General features: G+C 41.5%; 2 protein-coding genes and 4 non-coding genes across 11 annotated transcripts; 1 reads left to right on the forward strand and 5 right to left on the reverse strand.

Moving 5' to 3' along the window:
- Positions 1-21: 21 nt before the first annotated feature.
- RFC4 (replication factor C subunit 4) lies at positions 22-14,529 on the forward strand. 2 transcript variants are annotated; one of them, XM_023551573.2, is made up of 11 exons: positions 22-306; positions 1,558-1,729; positions 5,547-5,625; positions 8,790-8,869; positions 10,767-10,886; positions 12,059-12,202; positions 12,402-12,522; positions 13,142-13,267; positions 14,016-14,096; positions 14,165-14,281; positions 14,361-14,529. In XM_023551573.2, exons 2-11 carry the CDS (start codon positions 1,599-1,601, stop codon positions 14,481-14,483), a joined length of 1,122 nt encoding a protein of 373 aa, XP_023407341.1. In that variant the 5' UTR covers positions 22-306; positions 1,558-1,598; the 3' UTR covers positions 14,484-14,529. The 2 variants fall into 2 exon arrangements, with proteins under 2 accessions (XP_023407341.1, XP_003412834.1); XM_003412786.4 differs by having other exon boundaries at positions 23-306; positions 1,587-1,729.
- Positions 14,524-21,109, reverse strand: EIF4A2 (eukaryotic translation initiation factor 4A2). Of its 5 annotated transcripts, none has more exons than XM_064275984.1 (11): positions 21,000-21,109; positions 20,067-20,112; positions 19,853-19,985; positions 19,432-19,571; positions 18,501-18,669; positions 18,096-18,205; positions 17,714-17,857; positions 17,271-17,408; positions 16,941-17,030; positions 16,627-16,706; positions 14,524-15,320 (listed from the first exon to the last, which is right to left on the reverse strand). In XM_064275984.1, the coding sequence occupies exons 1-11, from the start codon at positions 21,026-21,028 to the stop codon at positions 15,176-15,178; spliced, it is 1,224 nt and encodes a 407-aa protein (XP_064132054.1). In that variant the 5' UTR covers positions 21,029-21,109; the 3' UTR covers positions 14,524-15,175. The 5 variants fall into 5 exon arrangements, 3 of the variants coding, with proteins under 3 accessions (XP_064132054.1, XP_064131960.1, XP_003412833.1); XM_064275890.1 differs by having other exon boundaries at positions 20,845-21,064; XR_775796.3 differs by lacking the exon at positions 21,000-21,109 and adding an exon at positions 16,057-16,163 and having other exon boundaries at positions 15,205-15,320; positions 20,067-20,458.
- On the reverse strand, positions 16,765-16,905 carry LOC111751465 (small nucleolar RNA SNORA4). Its single transcript, XR_002786583.1, has one exon. It is a non-coding gene; the product is annotated as a small nucleolar RNA SNORA4 (small nucleolar RNA).
- Positions 17,094-17,226, reverse strand: LOC111751464 (small nucleolar RNA SNORA63). Its single transcript, XR_002786582.1, has one exon. It is a non-coding gene; the product is annotated as a small nucleolar RNA SNORA63 (small nucleolar RNA).
- LOC111751470 (small nucleolar RNA SNORA81) lies at positions 17,491-17,668 on the reverse strand. The gene has a single exon (XR_002786588.1). It is a non-coding gene; the product is annotated as a small nucleolar RNA SNORA81 (small nucleolar RNA).
- On the reverse strand, positions 19,673-19,741 carry LOC111751472 (small nucleolar RNA SNORD2). Its single transcript, XR_002786590.1, has one exon. It is a non-coding gene; the product is annotated as a small nucleolar RNA SNORD2 (small nucleolar RNA).
- Positions 21,110-22,629: the final 1,520 nt, after the last annotated feature.

The raw sequence follows: 22,629 nt of genomic DNA on the forward strand, positions 1-22,629 counted from the left end.
GCGCTGCGTACGCACGCTTCCCGCCCTGCTTTGCGCCGGCTGTTCCGTGGCGGGAACTGAGGCGGCTGCAGGAACGGCGGCGACTGTTAAGTTCCCTGCGACCTGGTGTCTCGGAGCTTCCTGGGCCTGGGATCCTCTGCTTGGGGAAAGGAGCTAACACTTCGTGACCGCCCTGTCCTTTCCAGAAACCCCACAAACGAGGCGGTGTCGTCCTCGCTGCGGAGACGAGTGGCTAGAAGGCCCAGGTTGTGCCCGGGTCCCCGCGCGGAGTGGAAGAGGACAGGTGGCCAGGCGGGAGATTGCCAGGTTTGCCTTCGCCTTCCTCTACTCCTGCTGCGCCCTTGATGGGTCTGTGATGTCTGTCACGTCCACCGTAGCGCTCTAGCCTCGCCACCTTCTCATCCCCGGTCTGCACCCCGTCTTGCACTTGCGGCGTGGCGCAGGGTCTGTTTCAGAGCCCTGCTTTGGGCTGCATTACTGTTTAGCAGCCCGTGGCAAGCATCGAGTACTTTTAGTAGTAACGTTAAAACCTTGACTGTTCACAGATATTAACAATATACTTTATTGAATGTTCGTCCACATGCCAAGCACGGACCTATGTGTTTGCACACGTATTCTTTTGTTTAACTCGGTTACCTTATGGAATAGGCTTTAGCGTCTTTTACAGAGGGAAATCGAGCATCTTAGGTGGTAATCCATTCACCAGGTATCATGGAGCGCCTGCCACTATTCTAGGCACTGGGGGGATACAGCAGTGAACAATATAGAATGGCCACTAATGCTGTGAACTTTCAGGCAAGCAGATGATGCTTTTCTATCCCTAACAACTGCCTTCCCCCTGCCTGCAAGAACGTTTACCTGAATGCGGTTGTCTCTGGGTGGGATTTCTTACGAATTTTTAATTCCTCATGCTTTTCTGTATATAATTTGTTTTTTGTTTAGAGTATACAGAGCAGAGCATAACACCAGTTTGTTTCGGTGACATTGTTTTGATTTCTGATAGTGAGCATATTATTAAAAAAGAAAAACAGCCGTTTCCATTTTAACAACAGAATACCCTGCCCCATTTAAAAAAAAAAAAAAGGCTTCTGAAGGCAGTCATTGGCTCTGCCAGTAAAATAGGTCCTTGAGCAGAGCTCTGTGCTCAAAAAAAGGAGTGGAGGTCCTCATTTGTGGTCCCAGCACCCCTGAATGCTGAGCTCATCCCAGGGCCTGGGCTCGCACCAAGCCCTTGACTGAAATGGAGGAGACTATAGAGGCCCATGTACAGTTTGACCATTAGTGACATATTATCAAAGAGTTTGGAGCTGTTAAGAAATGGTGTTTGGGTTCTGACATAAGATTTCTCTTGGTTCTATAACTCCCTTGCTGTATATAGAGTCTAAGCTCCTTAAGGACTTTGGCCTCTTATGTGTCCTTGTAGCCCTCTGTACAATGCATTCAGAGGGTCCTAGGTCATGGGGTGATGTCCTTCATTTAGTATGCAATGATTGAATGTCTTTGCATAATTTTAAGCGTGCTTTCAGGCAGTACTTCCTCCTAATGATTTCAAAGTAGCTTTTCCTTTTCTGTCTTCTGTGAGTCAGGGTGAAGTAACCATGCAGGCATTTCTAAAAGGTGCATCTGTCAGTACTAAACCAGCACTCACCAAGGATCGAGGAGTTGCTGCCACCGCAGGAAGCAGTGGAGAGAACAAGAAAGCCAAACCTGTTCCATGGGTGGAAAAATAGTAAGTACGCTTCTGTTTTTTTAAAATAATTAACAAATAACCTCTCTAACCAGTTTTGAAAGAGTCCCTGGGTGGCACAAACTAGTAGCCAAAAGGTTGGCAGTTTAAACCAGGGCTTTGGTTTATTCAAACCCCTGCTGAGTATTTGCATTTCCACCCCAGATACACTGCATCGAAATCTACATTTTAACAAGATCTCTGATGATTCTTATGTGTGATAAATTAAGCATATTATGTATAATAACCACTGCTGTACTAGTGTTCTCAGAATTGGTCTCTAAGCAGCAGCATTAGCATCACCTGGGAACTTGTTAGAAATGCGTATTCTCAGCCCTGGTTCGGATCCACACAGAGGCACCTTGGGAGACCTTGTGGTCTGGCAATCTGCTTTCGAAAGTTCACATCCTTGAAAACCCTGTGGAGCAGTTCTGCTCTGGACACACAGGGTTGCCATGAGTCAGAATTGATGCATAGCATTTAACAGCAACAACTCGTTTTGATCACTTGTTTTACTTAAGGGGGGGTGACTTGCTTTGCTTACATGTTGTCCTTAAAAATCACCACTTGTTTAAGTCATGGAGATTTAGAACTGAAAGATGCCTTAGAATGATCTTGTTTAATTCCCTTATCCTGTGGATGGACCAAGGTTTCTCTACACTAAGCACATTTTTAGGGGCGGGGATACAGCTGTGAAGAAAACAAAGTTTCTATAAGCTCTTGTTCAGAAGTTTACTTATGTCCAAATAACCTGTTTCCCATTTCATTACTAATAGGTGAAAATTGTTGGGGTTTTGTGTGTTTATACCTTTTTGTCAAAAACAACACTCGAAGTGCCTCATAAGTTGTCAATCAACTAAGAAATATTACGATAAAAAGCTTTTGCCATCGAGTTGATTTCGACTCACAGTGATCCTATAGGACAGAGTAGAACTGCCCCTTAGGATTTTCAAGACTATAATTTTTACAGAAGCAGACTGTCACATCTTTCTCCCATGGCACACCTAGTGGGTTTTAACCACTCAGTTAGCAGTGGAGAGCTTAACCACTGCAAGCACTGAATGTGCCCTTATTTACTGAGGGTTTGCAGATGACTTATAGGCCAAGTAAAACCCTCATAAGTTTTGTTTTCCCCCAACAATGCTTTTAAAAAAAAAAATGGGAAATTTCACATAAAAATCTAGTTTATATCATGGAAGCTCCATAGACACATCCAAACTCCCTGAAGGACCAAATTAATGGGCTGAGGGCTGTGGGGAACATCCAGCTCAATTGGCATAACATAGTTTATAAAGAAAATGCTGTACATTCTACTTCGGTGAGTAGTATCTGGGGTCTTAAAAGCTTCTGAGCAGCCATTTAAGATACTCCACTGGTCTCACCCCATCTGGAGCAAAGGGGAATGAAGAAAACCAAAGACACAAGAGAGAGATTAGTCCGGAGGATTAATGGACCACAACCACCACAGCCTCCACCAGACTGAGGCTAGCACAAGTAGATGGTACCTGGCTACCACCACTGACTGCTCTGACAGGGATGACAATAGAGGGTCCCGGACAGAGCTAGAGAAAATATAGAACAGAATTCTAACAAAAAGAAAAAAAAACAACAAAACCAGATTTACTGGCCTGAGAGAGACTGGAGAAACCCCAAAAGTGTGGCCCTGAGACACTCTTATAGTTCATTACTGAACTCACTTCTGTGGATCACCCTTCAGCCAACAATTAGACAGGCCCATAAAACAAAATGAGACTAAATGGGCACACCAGTCCAAGGGCAAGGACTAGAAGGCAGGAGAGGACAGGGGAACCCAAGGTCGAGAAGGGAAGAGTGTTGACATGTCATGGGGTTGGCAACCAGTGTCAAAAAACAATATTCATAAAACCAAAACCCGTAGCCGTTAAGTCGATTCCGACTCATAGCGACCCTATAAGACAAAGTAGAACTGCCTGACAGAGTTTCCAAGGAGCGCCTGGTGGATTCAAACTGCCGACCTTTTGGTTAGCAGCACGAGCACTATGCATATTTAATAAGAAACTAGTTTGCTCTGTAAACCTTCATCTAAAGTACAATAAGAAAATTTTTTTAAAAATCGATGTCTTAGTTATCTAGTGCTGCTACAACAGAAATACCACAAGTGGGTGGTTTTCACAAAGAGAAGTTTATTTTCTCACAGTCTAGTAGGCCACAGGTCCACATTTAGGTGTCAGCTCCAGGGGATGGTGCTCTGTGTCTGTTGGCTCTGGAGGGACATCCTTGCCATCAATCTTCCCTTGGTCTAGGAGCTTCTCCGCACAGGAACCTCAGGTCCAAAGGACATGCTCTGCTTCTGGTACTGCTTCCTTGGTGATATAAGATCCCTCTGTCTCTCTGCTGGCTTCTCTCTTTTATTTTATCTCAAAAGATAGTGGCTTAAGACACTGTGAAATCTTGTAGATCTCATCAGTATAACTGCCACTAATCCATCTTCTTACGTCATAGTGATGGGATTTACAACACATAGGAAAATCACATCAGATGACAAAATGGTAGACAGTCGTACAATACTGGGAATCATGACCTAGCCAAGTTGACAGATATTTTGGGGGGACGCAGTTCAATCCATGACATTCTAGTTTTTCTGCCTCTAAGACTGGGCAACCAAAAAGCCAAGCCTGTTGCCATCGAGTCAATTCCTACTCATAGCAACCCCATAGGACAGATAGAGCTGCTCCATAGGGTTTCCAGGGAGCAGGTAGTGGATTCGAACTGTGAACCTTTCGGTTAGCAGCAGAGCTCTTAACCATTGTGCCACCAGTGCGATAGTCCCCACTGTTTTCTCTTGTCTCTCCTTCTCAGTATCTGCCTTGGCCCAGCAGTTATTTGAATATGAAACACTGGTTTATATAGTATTAGTGGTTTCCCTATAAAACATCATCTGACATATAATTCCTGCCTAGTATTGACCTGATTAATTAGAAAAAAAAAACAAATTTATCTTTTTTTAGTATTGACCTGATTAATTAGAAAAGACTTGATCAAAGAAAAGCTTTTGATTAGTTAACTGAGTACAATGCCCAGTCTTAGGGTTGGGAGTGTAACTGTTCTAGCTTCTCTTAAAATCACTAGTTAATGATGTGAGACTAAAATTATATAATTTTACTGTACTTCATGTTTGTTAAACTTGTTAGTCCTCATTGAAGTGAACAGATCTCCAGTGTTTTCTGTGCAGTAAGGTGCTGGAAGATACTGGTATTAGCAACGTTAGCGCTTCTTACCCTGAGGTTGGAAACCCTGGTTGTGTAGTGGTTAAGAGCTACAGCTGCTAACCAGAAGGTCAGCAGCTGGAATCCACCAGGTGCTCTTTGGACACCCTATGGGGCAGTTCTACTCTGTCCTATAGGGTCACTATGAGTGGGGATCCATTCTGACGGCAATGGGTTTGGTTTTTTAGTTTGGTATCTTGGGGTTACTAAATAGTGTACTTCCTTCTAAGCTCAGCTTCTTGGTCTTGTCAAAGTGTAATATTTTCTAGTCAAATATTCACTTTAACTTGTAACCAGTTGGCTTTTGTGATGTAGCAAAACAAAGCCTTTTGCATAATTTTTGTAAACATAGCATGTAAAAATGCAGATGGGAAGTGAAAAATATTTCACTCCTTCAGTTTGTATTTGCTTAAGATAAATACAAAAGGGGTTTCCAACTACTCACAATTATGAACAAATTTCTCTTCTCCTTACTGAAATAAGAATTGTCATTGATAATTTTAGCAGAAGCAACACCTAAGACTTTTCTGTGACTATGGCAATATACTAAATACCCTATTTTTCTTTTTTTCCAGTCGCCCAAAACGTGTGGATGAAGTTGCTTTCCAAGAAGAGGTGGTGGCGGTGCTGAAAAAGTCTTTAGAAGGAGCCGATGTGAGTAGAAAATTGTGTTTAATGTCACTGGGAGCTTAGGACTTAATTTATTAACCTTTTTCTTTCTTTATAATAGCTCCCTCCCATTAATGTCATGCTGAATATAGTAGGCCCTTGGTAACCATCGGGACAATGGATAATTAGTCCAACAAATACTTATTGAGCATCTCCTACCTACTCCTAAGTGGCATTGTTATATAGTACTCACCAACCAACCAACCAGTTACCATCGAGTTGATTCTGACTCATGGCAACCCCATGTGTTGCAGAGTGTAACTGCACTCCGTAGGGTTTTCTTGGTTGTGACGTTGAAACAGATCTCCAGGGTTTTTTTCCAAGGCGCCTCTGGGTGTATTCTGTCAACCTTTAAGGTAAAATGGCCCTAACTTTAGGATTCGGGTTGAACCACAATGTAAGAAAGCATTGAGTGTTTAATTCTGCTTACAGCACTGTGTCTCCTGCTGTGGGGTAAAATGTCCTTGAGTAACTTGCATTTTAGATTATTCACAGACAAGATAATCCCATATGAAGAATTAGCAATTTAAAATTGCATTTGATGAAGTGCCCAGAGTGGTTTTTGTGAAGGGAGGGGAGAAGTTGCAAATGAAAGTAGGATGTAACTTTTGCTTCCTTCCTTTTAAGCCTGGCTGCTTTTAGTTAGACATTTTTTTGGCTTTGGTGGCCATCCATGCTCTTCCTGGAATTAACACTCGTCTACAGTACACATTTTTTATGTTATAAAACTATTTAAAATCATTTTCTTTACTACTGTTTGTTTTGATTTAAGGCAAACAGCTTTTTACTTTTTAAGTTTTAGTAGTATGCAATTTTAATTGCAGAGTTGTATTTTCACAGATGGCAAGAGAAGATTTAATTACTAGCATTTTCGACTGTAGGCAAATGTAGTGGGATTATGATCCAGTCCTTGACTTTATGCCATATAACTCCTAAGGCTGAATTGAGAACGTTCATCTTTAACCTCTTGCTGAATACTTTGTATTTTCAAACAAAGTTTTATGAAACTTAAAGATGAGTTTCTTACTTTCTTTCTTTTTAAACTCTGAAGAGCAAAGGAAAATAATTCTTTCCTTCATTTTCTTGGAAGGATTTTAAAAGTACGGGTAGTCCCTGACTTATGACAGGGTTCTATTCTGACAACCTAAAACCTAAGTCGAATACCTCTTTTTTTCTTTTTCATTTTTATTATTGTTGCCTTTTATTATCAGTATCTTTATAAATCCAATCCTTGAACATCTGAGAGTGATAACATCAGCAGACTCTGTGCTGTGATGTTGTATGTAGTACCTATTACTTATGATAAGATGTACCAAAAAATGGTTATAAGTGCTGTTTGTTGTAACTCGAATACATCACAAGTTGTGGAACTAATAATAAGAGGATTTTTTTTTTTCAGAAATGACTTTAAGAGCTGATACTTAACCGACAGTTCTGGAATACCATCGTGTATCAATCAATTATATAATGCAAGGTTGAAAAATTTTCTCGTGCTTTAAAGAATGTGTTCAAAACATTGTTTATGGCAGTTACCTGGACAAGTCATTACAAATATCCAGTCATGCACAGATCGCAATAATAGTTGTAAACCTGATAACTAAGAGGCCTGGCAGCTCTGTTTTTTGTTATTAAGTAGTGCATCTCATAGTTTGTATCTCAAGCTCTGTATTAGCAATGTAACAGTAATAGCGTTTTGATTGACATATTTGTCTATATGTTGGCTTATTTATCTGCAGTCAATTGAGTACCGCATTAGACGCTGATAGTTCAGATATATACAGGACAAACAAGGGTTTTAGTCTTCTTAAGTTTGACATCTAGTGAAGTAGACAGGTAAATCAGTCATAAAGACATGCAGACTGCAGCAGGTGCAACAACGTCTGTGATGAGAGAATGGCAGGGAGAGCCACTGTAGCTTGGGTGAGCAGGGAAGACTCCTGACCTACAGTGCAGCAGGACTTGGCCAGGCAGAATGAAGGGGTCAGACCTCAAGTTGTGGGAACAGCATATGTGTAGGCCAGAGGCCTAGAAGGTGAAGGAGGTGGTGGGCCAGACCATGGAAGTCCTTATCATTCTGGTAAGCGGCTTGTTTGGGTTTTTTGCTATGTAGAGTGTGAAGCCAGTGAATAGTTCTAGGTAGCAAGCAGTGACAAGACGGGGGATGGTTAGACAAGAGTGGAAGCAGATAAATTACATTGTCTAGTTTCCTACATGCAATGATTTCCTGATGTGAAAGGGCATATTGAATGATACAGTTTTATAACATAGCTCATTAGAATTTAGTGCATTAATTTATTAATCTTCACCACAGATCAGTTCCCTGCTTAAGAGGAGCCAACCTAGCTAAATCCAAGGTATAAAAGAAGATAGCGAATTATTTCATCTTACCCTTCTCACCCCTGTCACTTCTCCCTGATTAAGGCAGGCGTCCCTCCGTGGTGCCTAAGCATCAGCTGGGACAGTGTCTGGAGCTTGATAGCTGCTTAGTTTACTTTTAATGTTTCTTTTCTTGGAAGGTGCCTGGTAATGCCTTTTTCACTACTCTTTTCTCAATATTGGCCAAATCCAATTATGCCAGTGGTCTTCGTCCCCTCTTGAAGCAGCTGACATCTTTATAAAATACAAACTCTCACCCAATCCTGAGCAAAGGTGGGGAATAAGGAACTGAGAGAAACCTGGGCCTCCCTTCACAAATAATAATAAATTTCTAATCCCAGTTTGGAAAGTTCTACCTAAGTGGATTAGGTAAGGAGCAATCATAAATGTTGATTCCATTTAAGAGATAAGAAAGGGATTTTGGGAAAAAGTGACAGTATTACGTGGTGGGGGAGGGAGCAGGATTTAGAACTGTTAAGAGCAAGATAACCAATTATATTAAGAAATCTGTTTAGGTATGTATGGAGCCCTAGTGGCGCAATGGTTAGGACCTTGGCTACTAACCAAAAGGTTGGCAGTTTGAATCCACCGGCTGCTCCTTGGAGACCCTATAGGGCAGTTCTGCTCTGTCCTATAGAGTATGAGTCAGAATCCACAACGGCTTTTCCTCTTTGAGGGAAGTCATTGATCTGTTCTGCAGACATTTTTAGTCATGATTTTCATCTGTTTGTGCCAGAATACAATTTATTAAAAATAAAATTTAACTTCTACAGCTTCCTAATCTCTTGTTTTATGGACCGCCTGGAACTGGAAAGACATCAACTATTTTGGCAGCAGCTAGGGAACTCTTTGGGTAAGTTGAAATCTTTCTTTTTTTTTTAAGAGTTGACACCAAAAATCTCTGGTACTGCATCTTTCCCCAGAGATTTGCATTTGACTTCACTCTAGGGTTGTTGGATTTGTTTTTTGTTCCTGAATATTTTATTAATCCAGTGAGGCCATTCCCCTTTCTCCCCTGCCTTCCCCCACCCCAAATAAATGACCTCGCCTACTTCTTTGTAACCGTCATTGTTGAGATGTTTTCTGAATTTGCTACATATACAGAGCCCTGTGATTTTTTCTTTTTTCTCCCCCCAGCCCCGCCCCAATCACTTCAACTTTTTTGTTCTGATTTTGGAGCCCAGAGGACCCAGCCTGTCTGCAGTCATGCTGATTGGTTTATTATCCTCTTAATGGTTGCCTGCATATCTGTGTGGTTGTTTGATCACCTCTGCTGTATCTGCTGCTGCAGACCCCACCACCACTCCTCCTCGAGCTGCCTCTGCTCTGGCCTTCCCAGGCCCCGGCTCAGGAGCGGCCTGCTTAGCCCCTTGTCCACACTTCCCTTGAATGCATCAGAACGGGTAGCAGTTGATGCAGGATGATTCCAGAACACCAGGAAATCTCTCTGCAAGCTCTCTTTTTAGATTCTTCCAGTCACTCTCTCAGCTTAGCCAATCATTCTAGAGAGCCCTTTACCTAGAGTTAAAAAACATATAGCAACTGGGGTTTGAAATCCATGGAACATATACCAAGAGAGCATGGCCATCTTGAATTTATCCAGAATTTTGGGGCATATGGCCCAAGGGTACATCTGAAATGCTATGTATGAAAATTCATCATTTCAGAGGTACCTGTGAAGCCACCAAATATGTAAGAATACTTAGTTCTGTCAAAATGTAAAAGAGGACAAAGCGGGAAGCTGCTGTGAGCCTAATATTTTATTTGACAGCAAATTTTGTTTCTCAAGAAAGTTATAAAAGTATTTTTTATTCTGTAACTCAATCAGATCCAGGCTGAACTAGCCTTAGCAATGTAAGCATCATGAAACTGTCTAGTAATTTATTATTATTTATTCTGGAGGAGGTGAGTTCAAAATAATGTAGCTTTTTTTATGTCCTGTATAAAATGTTTGTCCATATAGAACTGAAAGAAAATGGAAAATGTATATACACAGAGCTTTCTAAATATTTATGCCCATGGAAAGATGATTAGGATAGCATGTTAACTGGGGACAGTGAAGACAAAACTATAAATGTCAACTCTTTTATATATATATATATATATTTATTAAAAGTATATATATGTAGAAAAACAACTAGAGGAAAGTTTTCAAAAGTGTGGTTTAGCAGGGTGCACCAGTCATTTTTAATTTGCTTTTGATTTCTGACATTTTCCTACAGTGAGCATATGCTACTTTTAATAATGAAAAAAAAAAAAACTTCATATTTTAACTCAGTAGTTTTCCCTATAGCAAGCTTAGTAATTTTCCATATAGCAAGCTACCTGGTGGAAATCAAAATGAGCTAGCTATATTGCAGATTATTTAAAATTGTGATGTATTTTAACGTATTGCCTAACAATAGAGGAATGTTAAGTAAATTAAGTGAACAATGGCACACTGATAGCATGGAGCATCACACACCTGTTCAAATGGCGTTTACAGTGATTTTGATGACAGACAGGGTAAAGTGCTTACGGTGCAATGCTAAGTGGAAAACTGATGCAACATTTTATGCATTATATCATCTTTTTTTTTATTTTTTATGAATAGGAAATCAAAGCCAAAAATGTTAACACAGTCACTTTGATCCACATTGTTACTAGGTAGATTTTAAACTATAGCAAAGTGTGCTAATGTTACAATGTAATTTAAGCCTGGGTGACTTGTACACTCTCTGACGTCTCACATCAGCTGCTTTCTGACATAGGCCTGAACTGTTCCGATCCAGAGTTCTTGAGTTAAATGCTTCTGATGAACGTGGAATACAAGTAGTTCGAGAGAAAGTGAAGAGTTTTGCTCAATTGACCGTGTCAGGAAGTCGCTCAGAGTAAGCAAGCTTATCTTCTCTGTGGCCTGTCATCATACTTGTTTTAAATAAGTTTTTCCAAATTTCCAACTTCGTTTTTGTGTTAGATTGTATTTTTATCTAAATTATTTAAGCCCAGGAATGACTTTTCTATTATACTAAGTTTGAAATTGCAGAGCTGTCAAAGTTTTTACTGATATTTTGTTCATGGAATATTTATTAATCATATTTGATAGTTTGGTGTTATGCTCATTATAAAAATCCTGATTTTTGCAATTGTGTTAGAAAAGAAAAAATTGCCTTTCTTTTCTCAGACAACTTAAGCTTAAGTATGTGTTTCACAGTTAGTGACCATATATATTCTTGTCCAAACTGGAACAGCTTTAGAGTTTAGAGATGTAATTAGTAAAAATAGAATTGCCTCAAGGTAAACAGTCAGATGGGTTCAAAACACTGACCTTCTGGTTAGCAGCTGTGCACTTAACCACTGCACCAACCAGGGTTCCTCATCATAGGCATAGAGGCTAGGATTTACAGCACATCACAAAATGGAGGATAATGTCATCAGATCACAAAATGGAGGATGACTGCATCACTACGAAACTACCAAACCACTGAAACATCATGGCCCAGCAAAGTTGACACATAACCTTAACCATCACAGGTTTCATACACCTTATATTTGTATAGTCCCACCCAATCATTGTGTGGGAGTCACAAAGACTATGGCCAGAAGGACCGTATTAAGTAATTCACTGCACTGCACTGGACATAGAAATTTTATTATCAGAACACACTGCAAGATTTGTAGAAAGTGACTAATTTTTGATACCTTCCTTGAATCAACAATGCACTCACAAAAGACCACGTCACGTATTGTATAATTCCATTTTTCTGAAATATCCAGAACAGGCAAATCTATAGAGACAGAGTAGCTTAGTGGCTGCCTTAGGGGGAGTTGGAGGAGAAGAGTGACTCCTAACAGACATCAGGTTTCTTTTTGGAGTCATGAAGATGTTCTAAAAAAATAGAATGGTGATGGTTGTACAACCCTGTGAGTATACTGAAAACATTGAATTGTGTGCTTTAAGTGGGTGAATTGTATGGTATGTGAATTATATCCCAATAAACCTGTTAACCAGAAACAATGTTCACATATTACCGTTCAACTCCTGCATGTCTTTCTGTATCAGTGGGAAGCCGTGTCCTCCTTTTAAGATTGTGATTCTGGATGAAGCTGACTCCATGACCTCAGCCGCTCAGGCGGCTTTGAGGCGCACCATGGAGAAAGAATCTAAGACCACCCGCTTCTGCCTCATCTGTAACTACGTCAGCCGGTGTGTACACTGCCCTGAAGGTAGATGCTGGGCAACCTCATTTTGAGGACCCCAGTTAGACAGGCAACACATTTTTCTTCAAGGCAACATTTCTTTAATTTTTCCTCCATCAAATCTTGATTCATTTTTAATAACAAGTTCTTTTGGGAAATTCTTTCTTTTGACCCTGACTGGCTTTTTCCAATCTTATCTTTTACAGAATAATTGAACCCCTAACCTCTAGATGTTCTAAATTCCGCTTCAAACCTCTGTCAGATAAAACTCAGCAGCAGCGATTACTAGACATTGCTGAGAAGGAAAATGTCAAAATTACCAACGAGGTAACGTTCATGTTATTACTAATTCCTTTGATGAATGCATACAAGGAAACCCTAAAAGACTCAAATGTGTTGCTTTCAGTCCTGATGCCACTTCTTCAGGCAAACTTAAGTCAACAGCAGTTGGAACGTCTAGAAATTAAAAATTCAGCCTTTCTGTTGCTATCGGGAGGGTCATTTAATGCTAGCTTGTTATCAATATCTCAAAGAATCAAAACTGAGGCAGATTTCATACACATAAAATGTAAATTCTGCAACGTCTCAGCATAATGACAAGATTTTCGTCTTCTAGCTAATATTCCACTTCAAGAATTAACTTGGTATGAAGTTTTGGCCCCTTGTTCATTGCTACGTAACAGACTTTAACCTTTTTTTTTTCCTTTGTGATTGAAAAAAGAGGCACATGGAATGTCTCATCTCTGTAAATTTCAGAGTAAGACATCTGTATCCTTCCCACTTGACTTGATCTCTCCGTAATTCTGCCAGTATCTCCTGTTTCCTCAAAAATAAACTTTATGCTTTTCCCCATTGACTCTAAAGCAGTGTTTTTTTTTTTGTTTATTAAAATTAAAAAGCCTTACTTGGCTATCACAGGTTAAAAATAACTTTTTTCTCTCTCAAGGGAATAGCTTATCTTATTAACGTCTCAGAAGGAGACTTGAGAAAAGCCATTACATTTCTTCAAAGTGCTACTCGGTTAACAGCCGGGAAGGAGGTCACAGAGAAAGTGATCATGGACATTGCTGGGGTAAGAGCACTTAGATACTCTTTGTTTTTTGTGGTTTTTCATCCAACAGATAGGTACTGAATGCTTACTGCACTAGGTAAGTAAAATAAGGGCATAACCTGGGAGCAGCATAATCCTTTGGGACTGGGTAATACTAGAGCTGATGCTTTTCACTTTGCCAGGCGCGTTTACGTCACGTATAAACAAGGCATATCCAACATGTATAAACTCATTAGTGCTACACCCATCTTCGTATATGCTATCATTTTCAGCTTGTTAGTCTTCATGCACGGTGAGACTGTTCTGAAGTTTTGTATATCTCATAGAACCAAGGTCATTTACTAACTACTGGACTAGAAACATAAATGTATTAGCAGATTTAGGTTGGAGATGGTGATTGTGTACTATTGAGTCATAGCACCCTTACAGGAACTAGAACTGCCTCGTAGGGTTTCCAAGGCTGTCATCTTTACAAGTTACCAGGTCTTACTTAGAGAACAAGATTGAGAGTTCACTTTTGAATTGGCTGAATTTAGAAATAGCCAGTAGCATCCCAGATCACCTATCTGGAGCTCAAGCACGTGTATGAACATAAAGCATTTAACATAGGCAAGCTGAGGTCCAGTCAGAGAACAAAGTGTTTAAACAAGGTGTCTAGATCAAGAACTAAATGGAGTCATTCCTGTTTTCAATTACTTGGTACGGGAGTGGGGCATATTTCACAAACTACCTGCCATCCAGAAACTAACAGCTTTAATGCCTTTTTTAGGTAATACCAGCTGAGACAATTGATGGAATATTTGCTGTATGTCAGAGTGGCTCCTTTGACAAGCTAGAAGCTGTGGTAAAGGTAAAGTCAGTTTACTATGGGGAAGGGATAAACAAGCAACATTACCAATGTCAGCTTTTGTTATACAGGATTTGATAGATGAGGGTCACCCAGCAACTCAGCTTGTCAATCAGTTTCATGATGTGGTTGTAGAGAACCACCACCTCTCCGATAAACAGAAGTCTGTTATCACAGAAAAGCTTGCGGTAAGCAGGCACTTTGCCCTTATCTAACTACGCCTGAAGGAGGTTTACTTGCTAACATTTTTCCTGTCATTCCTTGTAGGAAGTAGATCAATGCTTAGCAGACGGTGCTGACGAACACCTGCAGCTCATCAGCCTCTGTGCTACCGTGATGCAGCAGTTAACCCAGAACTGTTCAACTGAACGTGGTTTAAATCCTTTGTAAACATGGGGTTCTGGCAAGAATAAAAAATGACGGAAGCAGCTTTAAAGTGAATATACAATTTATTTAACATTCAAACTTCATTAAGACATGTGCAATATGGCAATTTTACTGGGGGTTTAACCCTACCTAGGATATGATCACTTGCTGGGGCTTAGCAACAGGGTCCAGTTCACACTTAACACTAATTAAATACTTTATTGAATAAATACAATACCAAACAAAATGCATTCAAATGCTTTCTAAAAAAAAAAAAGGAAAAAATCAGTCTTAAAGGCCTTTCTATTCAGGCTAATGACAAACACAATAAAGGCAGATATGCTAGTTTAACATAATTGGCTGATTTAATACAGCACTTATATCTTTTAGTCCACAAGTATATTATTAAATGATAGAGAACATCTAATACAACCATTTCTACAGAACTAGGAAATAAATTTCTAAGAAAGAAAGATTTTACAGACCCCATCTTTATACCCACCCCAACAGTCTAACTCTAAGGAGGATGAAGCCAGTGGCTTTCCTCACAAGAGCTCACGACTAATGTCGCTTTGCTATCAAAATCTGTTAATTCTGATCCGTTATGAGCATTGAGACAAGATTCAAATATTCCCAAAGAAAGAAGCACAATGCACGTTGTGATCGCCTATTCAGCAACAGCGAGCACAGCATTCAGAACTCTCTCATCCCAGGAATTAAATAAGGTCAGCCACATTCATGGGCATTTCCTCCACTGTAGTATTGTAGAAAGTCTCAATGTCACGAAGAATCCTCTTGTCTTCTTCAGTAACAAAGTTTATAGCCACACCTTTCCTCCCAAATCGACCCCCTCTGCCAATTCTGTGAGAGAAAAAAAAAGTCAACCATCAGAACGTTGTTTCTCCAGCACTGCATGAACTACTGCACATGACGATCCACTTGTTAACCAGCAGCTGCTGTTTACTTATCAAGGTTATAGTTCGTGCTTCTAATTGGAGCACTAGCTGCTAACCAAAAAGTATCTAGAGAAGAGAATCTTCCTTTGCAGTTAGTGCCAAAAGGATTCAAAGGCTGTCTGGCTGCAAAATGAGATTTTATCAGGTGTCTTGAGCATTGTTTTTTACAAAGCAGATGACAGTATTGTGTTTGGGGTAGTGAATTAAAGCCCATACCAAAGTGGGCCAGCAAAGAGCAGCTGTGATCCTGGGACAGATGTAAACACCAGGGACGAAACAAAAAGAACAGTTACATACTCCATTTCGACGCACTTCTGGAACTGTGAACTGTAAATGTAAATCCTACAAGGTTATCTATTCTCTAAAACCTTCAGTTTTTTCCAGTGGGAAAACACAAACATTTGGTATGGCAACCCAAACTTATCACTGCTTTTCTGCTCAGTTTGTCTCACACATTGTATGGATTACTCAAGTTACTCAAACATGTTTTTACCTCCAAACAGCTCTCTACCTTTCTGGTAGAAACCAGACAATGCAAAACCACCTAATAAAATGGCTAATATACAAAAAATGCCTTGACTGGAGCAACTTAAAATATCAAATAATCATGACAAAAGAAAAACAAATATATAAATACCGACTCGCTCTTTATTCAAACAGTGTGCTGTTTCGTTTATGACTCCGCGTCCTAAATTACGTCAACGCCGTTTCTGAGCGCCATCTCGCCATCAACTGCTGCTATCGACTCCTGTATTTTTTAAAAAGTCTTTTTTTACATCATATAACAAAGCACAATTCAATTTATTCAGGGATAAAGCCACTACAACTAAACCAGGGATCACTCAAACTGCTACCAGACGCCACCAAGAACATCCCAACTATAGAGGAATCAATGATCAAGAAAGCGCATGGACACGAGCAACATGACTAAAAAACACTCAAACGTAAGCTAGGACCAACATACTTAAAACCTGCTCTCTATAATTTCCAATTTGGGCAACACAACTGTTTTCCCACTGTGTCCTGACCAGTCTTCCCACTGAGTTCTGACCAACCTAGGTCTGCCCAAGTGCAACTTTTATCATGTGTCAAGTTACAAAGGTCATCCTTATAAATCAATTCCCTGATGTGACGTTACCTTTCAGAAAAATCGCAACAGTTTGTCAATTTATTTCATTATTATAACAATAGTCAAGATGCCATTTACTCACCTGTGAATGTAATTTTCACGATTGGTAGGTAGATCATAGTTTATAACCAAAGACACTTGTTGTACATCAATCCCACGAGCCTGAAAGACAACAGTGTATATTCAAATCCTATTTCGTAACAAAGTGGGACACCTAGGTACTGTAGGCCACAAAATAGTAGCGAACTATACTGAGTGGTATAGCCCACTGTGGAGTGTGGTCTTTTCTTTATTCTCCCAAATAGCCCGAAATGGTAAAGGTTATTAAAAAAAACCTTGCCCCCAAAATAACTTTTGGTAGGATAGATTAAAAGCAGCAGCAAAAAATTCACTTACCAACAAGTCAGTAGTTATGAGAACACGGCTTGACCCTGATCGGAACTCCCTCATGATCACATCTCTCTCCTTCTGGTCCATGTCACCATGCTGCAAATTAACAAACCTTAATTCAAGAATTACCAGTCGAAATCAGTACTTAATTTCATCAGTATGTATGAGACCAAGCGTCCCTGGGCTGCTACAAGGGCTTAGCAGACAGGGATAGATAAGAAACAACTTTATTTTGAGCAGGGGGAACGACAACACAGCACTTAACAGCTATATTGTAGTCTAAATCCTGCTTTAAAGACATTTTAATTAGCGCCAAGTTAGGATGCCTCCTCTTACCAGTGCAGACACCGTGAAGTCTCTAGCATGCATCTTCTCAGTGAGCCAGTCCACCTTGCGCCTTGTATTGAGAAAGATAACAGCCTGTGTAATCGTCAGTGTCTCATACAAGTCACAAAGTGTATCCAACTTCCATTCCTACAGAATTTCAAGTAGAAAATACAGTTTAATCATTTAGTTTCCAACTTTCTCAGTAAACATTCATTCTATTTCTAAAGGCTTTTATCGCACCCAATCTTAAGACAAAGGACACTGGACATTAAGAAAGAGGTCCACCCCAGTCTTTCCGATCTAGTGCAGTTACTTTTCTTCCTGTGTGTACTCTGCTAGCATTATTACAAAAACCAAGACACAGTCCTCGTTTCTGTAATTTTAGCACAGTGCTTATACAAGAAGGAAAAAATGGGCTAATTTTCTTTATGTTTAACCATTAAACACGTTACCTCTCTTTCAACGTTAATATAGAACTGTTTGATTCCTTCAAGGGTCAATTCTTCCTTCTTCACCAGAATTCGAATTGGATCCCTCATGAATTTTTTAGTTACTTCCAACACATCAGTTGGCATTGTGGCAGAAAGCAACACAACCTGAAAAAAAGGACAATGTTTACGTTGGCACACATTACAAGCTTTCACCATAACACTCAAGGAAAAATGTTTGAGACCAAGCATCTCCAATCTTACTATGTGACTGAGCTAGAGACAGTTATAGTTATACATCAGTTGCTTTAAGCAGGGGAAAGGACAATAAACACTTCAGTTATACTTTAACAGTACCTGCGTTCCACCAAATCTCCAGCTATAGGACAAGAGAGAAAAGGCTCACCTGAATACTTGTATTTAATTTTTGAAAAATCTCATAGATTTGATCCTTAAACCCTCGGCTCAACATTTCATCCGCTTCATCCAAAACAAACATTTTGATCCATTTTGGAGCTGTCAAAAACAATGTTATACTATCATTTCTGGATTCTCCTGGATACAATTTGACTTCCCTATTCAATTTATCAATAAACCAAAAACCAAACCCAGTGCCGTCGAGTTGATTCCGACGCATAGCAACCCTATAGGACAGGGTAAAACTGCCCTATAGAGTTTCCAAGCAGCACCTGGTGGATTCGAACTGCGACCCTTGGGTTAGCAGCCGCAGCACTTAACCACTCCGCCACCAGGGTTTCCAATTTATCAATAGCAAACTCCAATTATGCTCTAAGAAAAGGTCAATACTTACAAAGATACCGCCTGTTTAACATATCAAATACTCTCCCTGGAGTACCAACAACAATATGTGGTGCTTCAGCCTGCAGTTTTTGCATTTCATTCCGAACATTAGTTCCACCAATGCAGGCATGACAAGTTGCTCCCATATAGTCTCCAAGTGCCAGAATTACCTTTTGGATCTAAAAACCAGAAGCCTCAATTATTATCCTACTGAATTACAGGCTCTATCGAAAAACTTCCAAAACAAGGCCAAATATGTGGTCTGCAAACAGCTTTTACGCATGCACAGCACATTAACTACTTCCCAAGCTTAAAATGCAGACTTTACGAACTGCTTCAAGATAAAATTTCCTTAAAATGTCTCACGTTTGTACCTTGTCAAACTTGGGGTTCTGTCTCCCTTCAAGTATCAGCTAAGTGTACCAAAGATATTCCCTATTCTTCAATGTGTAGGAAAGTGTAAACAATGAAACAAGCTGTTAACACAACTAAGGAAAACTGTTAACGGTTTTTAAATTTCCCGTGGTGTATACTGTGGCTTGTGATCTTGACCTTAATAAAGCTTATTTTTATTTAGGAAGATTTACCTCAAGGCCAATACAATTGAGCTTTGAAAACAGCATACAAGAGATGCATCACAATCTACCAAGACAGTCGAATGTTAACGTGACACTGCAGTTTTCATGTTGCACAACTGCATTCAAACTTAAAAACGGGCATTTATCTAGTGAGCTCTGAGGAAATTTCTGGTTTCTCAGTACGTTGAGAAACAATCATCTGCATACCCAGTTCCTGTTTAACTACCTATAAAACTCCCTGCATGCATGGTCAGTTAAAAGGAAGGCTCTGATAGGACCAATTTACACTAAGTTAAATCCTTCAGTTGTGAAACCTGAAACCTATGCAACACGCAAGCAGTTTTTGAACTACACTATCAATACCTGTTGAGCCAGTTCTCTGGTGGGGGCCAATACTAGTGCTTGGGTCTCCTTGAACTCAATCTCCAACTGTTGCAGGATGGAAATAGCAAATGTGGCTGTCTTGCCAGTACCTGACTGAGCTTGAGCAATCACATCATACCCTAAAAAAAGTAGGATACATATTTACCGATCCCACATCAAACCGTCACTTCTAGTTCACACCATGTATTCCTTTTGGAACACGAATTATGCCCAAATAATTAAGTGATCAGCAATGAGTATTCTCTTCATTTCAGGTCAGTCCCGAAAGATGATTGCCATCATTTCACTTTAAGGAATACAAATAGGTGCTAGTCCCCCAGAGGTTATTTTATTTCCCTTTCACGGTCCAGGCCTGCAGCACAATGAATTCGTTTTCTAAGGCCAACGGGTTTTCTTTTACCTTTAATACAAGGAATAATAGCTCTCTGCTGAATAGCTGAAGGCTTCTCAAAACCATAAGCATAGATACCCCGCAGAAGAGACTCCTTTAAATTCATATCATCAAAGTTATCCACAATTTCATTCCAGTTGCTCTGTTTAAAAAAAAAAAAAACAGTAAATAGGAGCACCAGTCTCATCTTCCCAGAGTTTCAAAACCCACACACATTTCTTACCTCAATGACACCATCGGGGTCCATTCCCTCAGGGCCGCCATGTTCTCTGCCGACGAGAATTGTGCAGTTAGACACCATCCCTTTACCAAGCCACCTTCTTCTAACCCTTTCGGATAAAATAGAGCCCAGGCAGCGCGGTAGCTAAGCGCTCGGCTGCTAACCAAAAGGTCGGTAGTTTGAAACCACCAGGCGCTCCCTGGAAACCCTATGGGGCAATTCTACTGTCCTAGAGGATCGCTATGACTCGGAACAAACCCGACGGCAACGGGTTAGGGTTTGGCACGTGTGCGTTTCCGCCCAGAGCCAATGAAGACCCGCGTGCGAGCACACATCGTCCTGTGCCCCTTCCCCGCGGGCTGAGGGCCGGGCGCCGGGAACGGCGGTCCCGTTCCCAGGCCTAGCGCCCGCCGCTCCCGTCTCGGCGGCGCCGCTTCTCGCGAGAGCTCCGGAGCTCCGCCCCCCGCACTGCGCAAGCCGGCCGATTGACGCGGCCCCGCCAGGCTCTGCCAACGGCTCGCCGGGACCCCCGTCCGCTCGGTCCCGCCGGCTCGGACCGCGACCACCCTCCCCCACCCCACCCCACCCCTGGGCCTCTATCCGCGCGTAAACCTCCGGGACCCCGCCACCCCGTACCGAACGCACACTGCGCCACCGCTAAATGCCTGCCGTGCTCCGCCTGGGACCGGCGGCGACCGCCAGCTCCTCGAGAAAAGACGCCCTTTAACCAGTCCTCTTAATACCCCTGCCCGGTCTCCCCGCAATCTGGGGCACTACCCACCATGGAAGTTTCTCGAACGGCACGAGGGTGCTGCTGTACCCCACAAGGAAACGCCAATGAATCCGGAGTGTCTTGCCTCCGTGCCACCTACTACCACCATTTCTGGCGCCACACGACCTTCACGACAAAATACTACCACCGAGAAAGCGCCATACCTGTTGTAGTCCGCGGAGCCACCAGACATGTCCAAAAACCCACTCAGCGCCCGACTGAAAAGACAGCGGGCCCGCGCCACCCGTTTTTTATATGCTCGCAGCCGGAACCCGTTTCCTGCGGAGGAATTTCCGCTTGCTCTTCGCTCGGCCCCCCCAGTTTTAACCCTGAGGTCGTTCCCTCACATAAAACCCGGTGCAAGTTGATGGGAAAATCTAAATGTGATAATTCCTCGATATTTCAGGAGCGCCGGAAGTCCCCGGAGCCTGGGGACCGGCTGGGACTCTTTGCTTTGCGGCGGAAGAATATTGCAGCAAGAGGCCGCCGAGAACCGCCTTCTCCGCCCGCCCTGCTCCTACGGGGTTTCCGCGTCCCTGACGCAGAGGCGGGCCCTGGGAGCGAGCGGGCGGACGGGAGGCGGAAGCGCGTTGCTCCCCGGGCGGCCCGGCCTCCCGAAGCCTGTGGGGCCCGACTCTCCGACCGCTGCCCGCCCTCGGATGCAGAGTGCGCGACGTCCGCATGCTGCACCTAGGGGAGTCGGGCGTTTCCGCCTGTCCGCACCGCCATTGAACTTGACGCTAAAGAGTCGCCTTGTCCTTAGCCCAAACGTTATAACGTCCGTTCAGGTCATGAACTTGTGAAGGTCCTGCTAGGGAAAAAGTCGGCCACCCAGCACGTCCCAGAAAACCCGTTTCATCGGTACATTTTACAGGACGAGGGGGAAAAAATGTATGGTGTCCTTGGAAAGCGTCCCTGGAATAGCCAAGTCTGTTCTCAGGTTGCTTCTGGTTTCCTCTTGCTCTCTTAAAATTAATGCTAATAATTTTAACCTAACCTAACAGGTTTACTTCATAGTTGCACTTAGCATTATAAACTTTTGCAAATGGATAAAAGTTAAGGAAGAGAATTTTTCCTTATAACACAGGAACCTAAATAGATGGACGATTCCGGCGTGTACAGCTCCAGACCGCTTTGGAACTGGATAGGTTTTGGTTCCCGTTTATATTGGTCGTTTTTTTCCAAAAGTCTTAAATTTTAATTGCCTGGATATAATAAACGTTGATTTATTGAAATTGAGAGCAATACAACCTTTGCTGCTTAAGCAACCCGCAGGATTCTTTAAGCACCAAAGATTTTCCACGGTAGCCCCAACCCAGCCCCAGTGATAAAAATTAAAAAAACAATATAGTCATTTAACTTTAAGGTACAGTTCTTCTACCCACACTGCAGGGTATCATCACTAATACCCAGGAAGACATTTTCTAAAGTCAGGAGAGCAGCCTGAAGTCTGACTACTGGAAAAAATCTTACCGATTTCCTACATTATAGAAGAAGTTTGACTATAGTAGTACTTTTTTTTTTTTTTAAGAGAACTATTTGATAATTTGGAAACACTAGTGGCATAGTGGTTAAGATTTCAGCTGCTTACCAAAAGGTGAGCAGTTCGAATCCACCAAGTGCTTCTTGGAAACCTTATGGAGCTCTTTTACTCTGTCCTATGGAGTCGCTTTGAGTGGGGATCAAGTTGATGGCAACAGCCTAATGGGGGTAAATTTGTTCGTTCTTATTGTGGCAGAAACTGTGACAAAAGTTAAAATACCAAGATGACAAAGTTGACCTGGCCCTCAGTTT

The sequence above is a fragment of the Loxodonta africana genome, chromosome 1 (assembly GCF_030014295.1).
Source record: "Loxodonta africana isolate mLoxAfr1 chromosome 1, mLoxAfr1.hap2, whole genome shotgun sequence".
Lineage (NCBI taxonomy): Eukaryota > Metazoa > Chordata > Mammalia > Proboscidea > Elephantidae > Loxodonta > Loxodonta africana.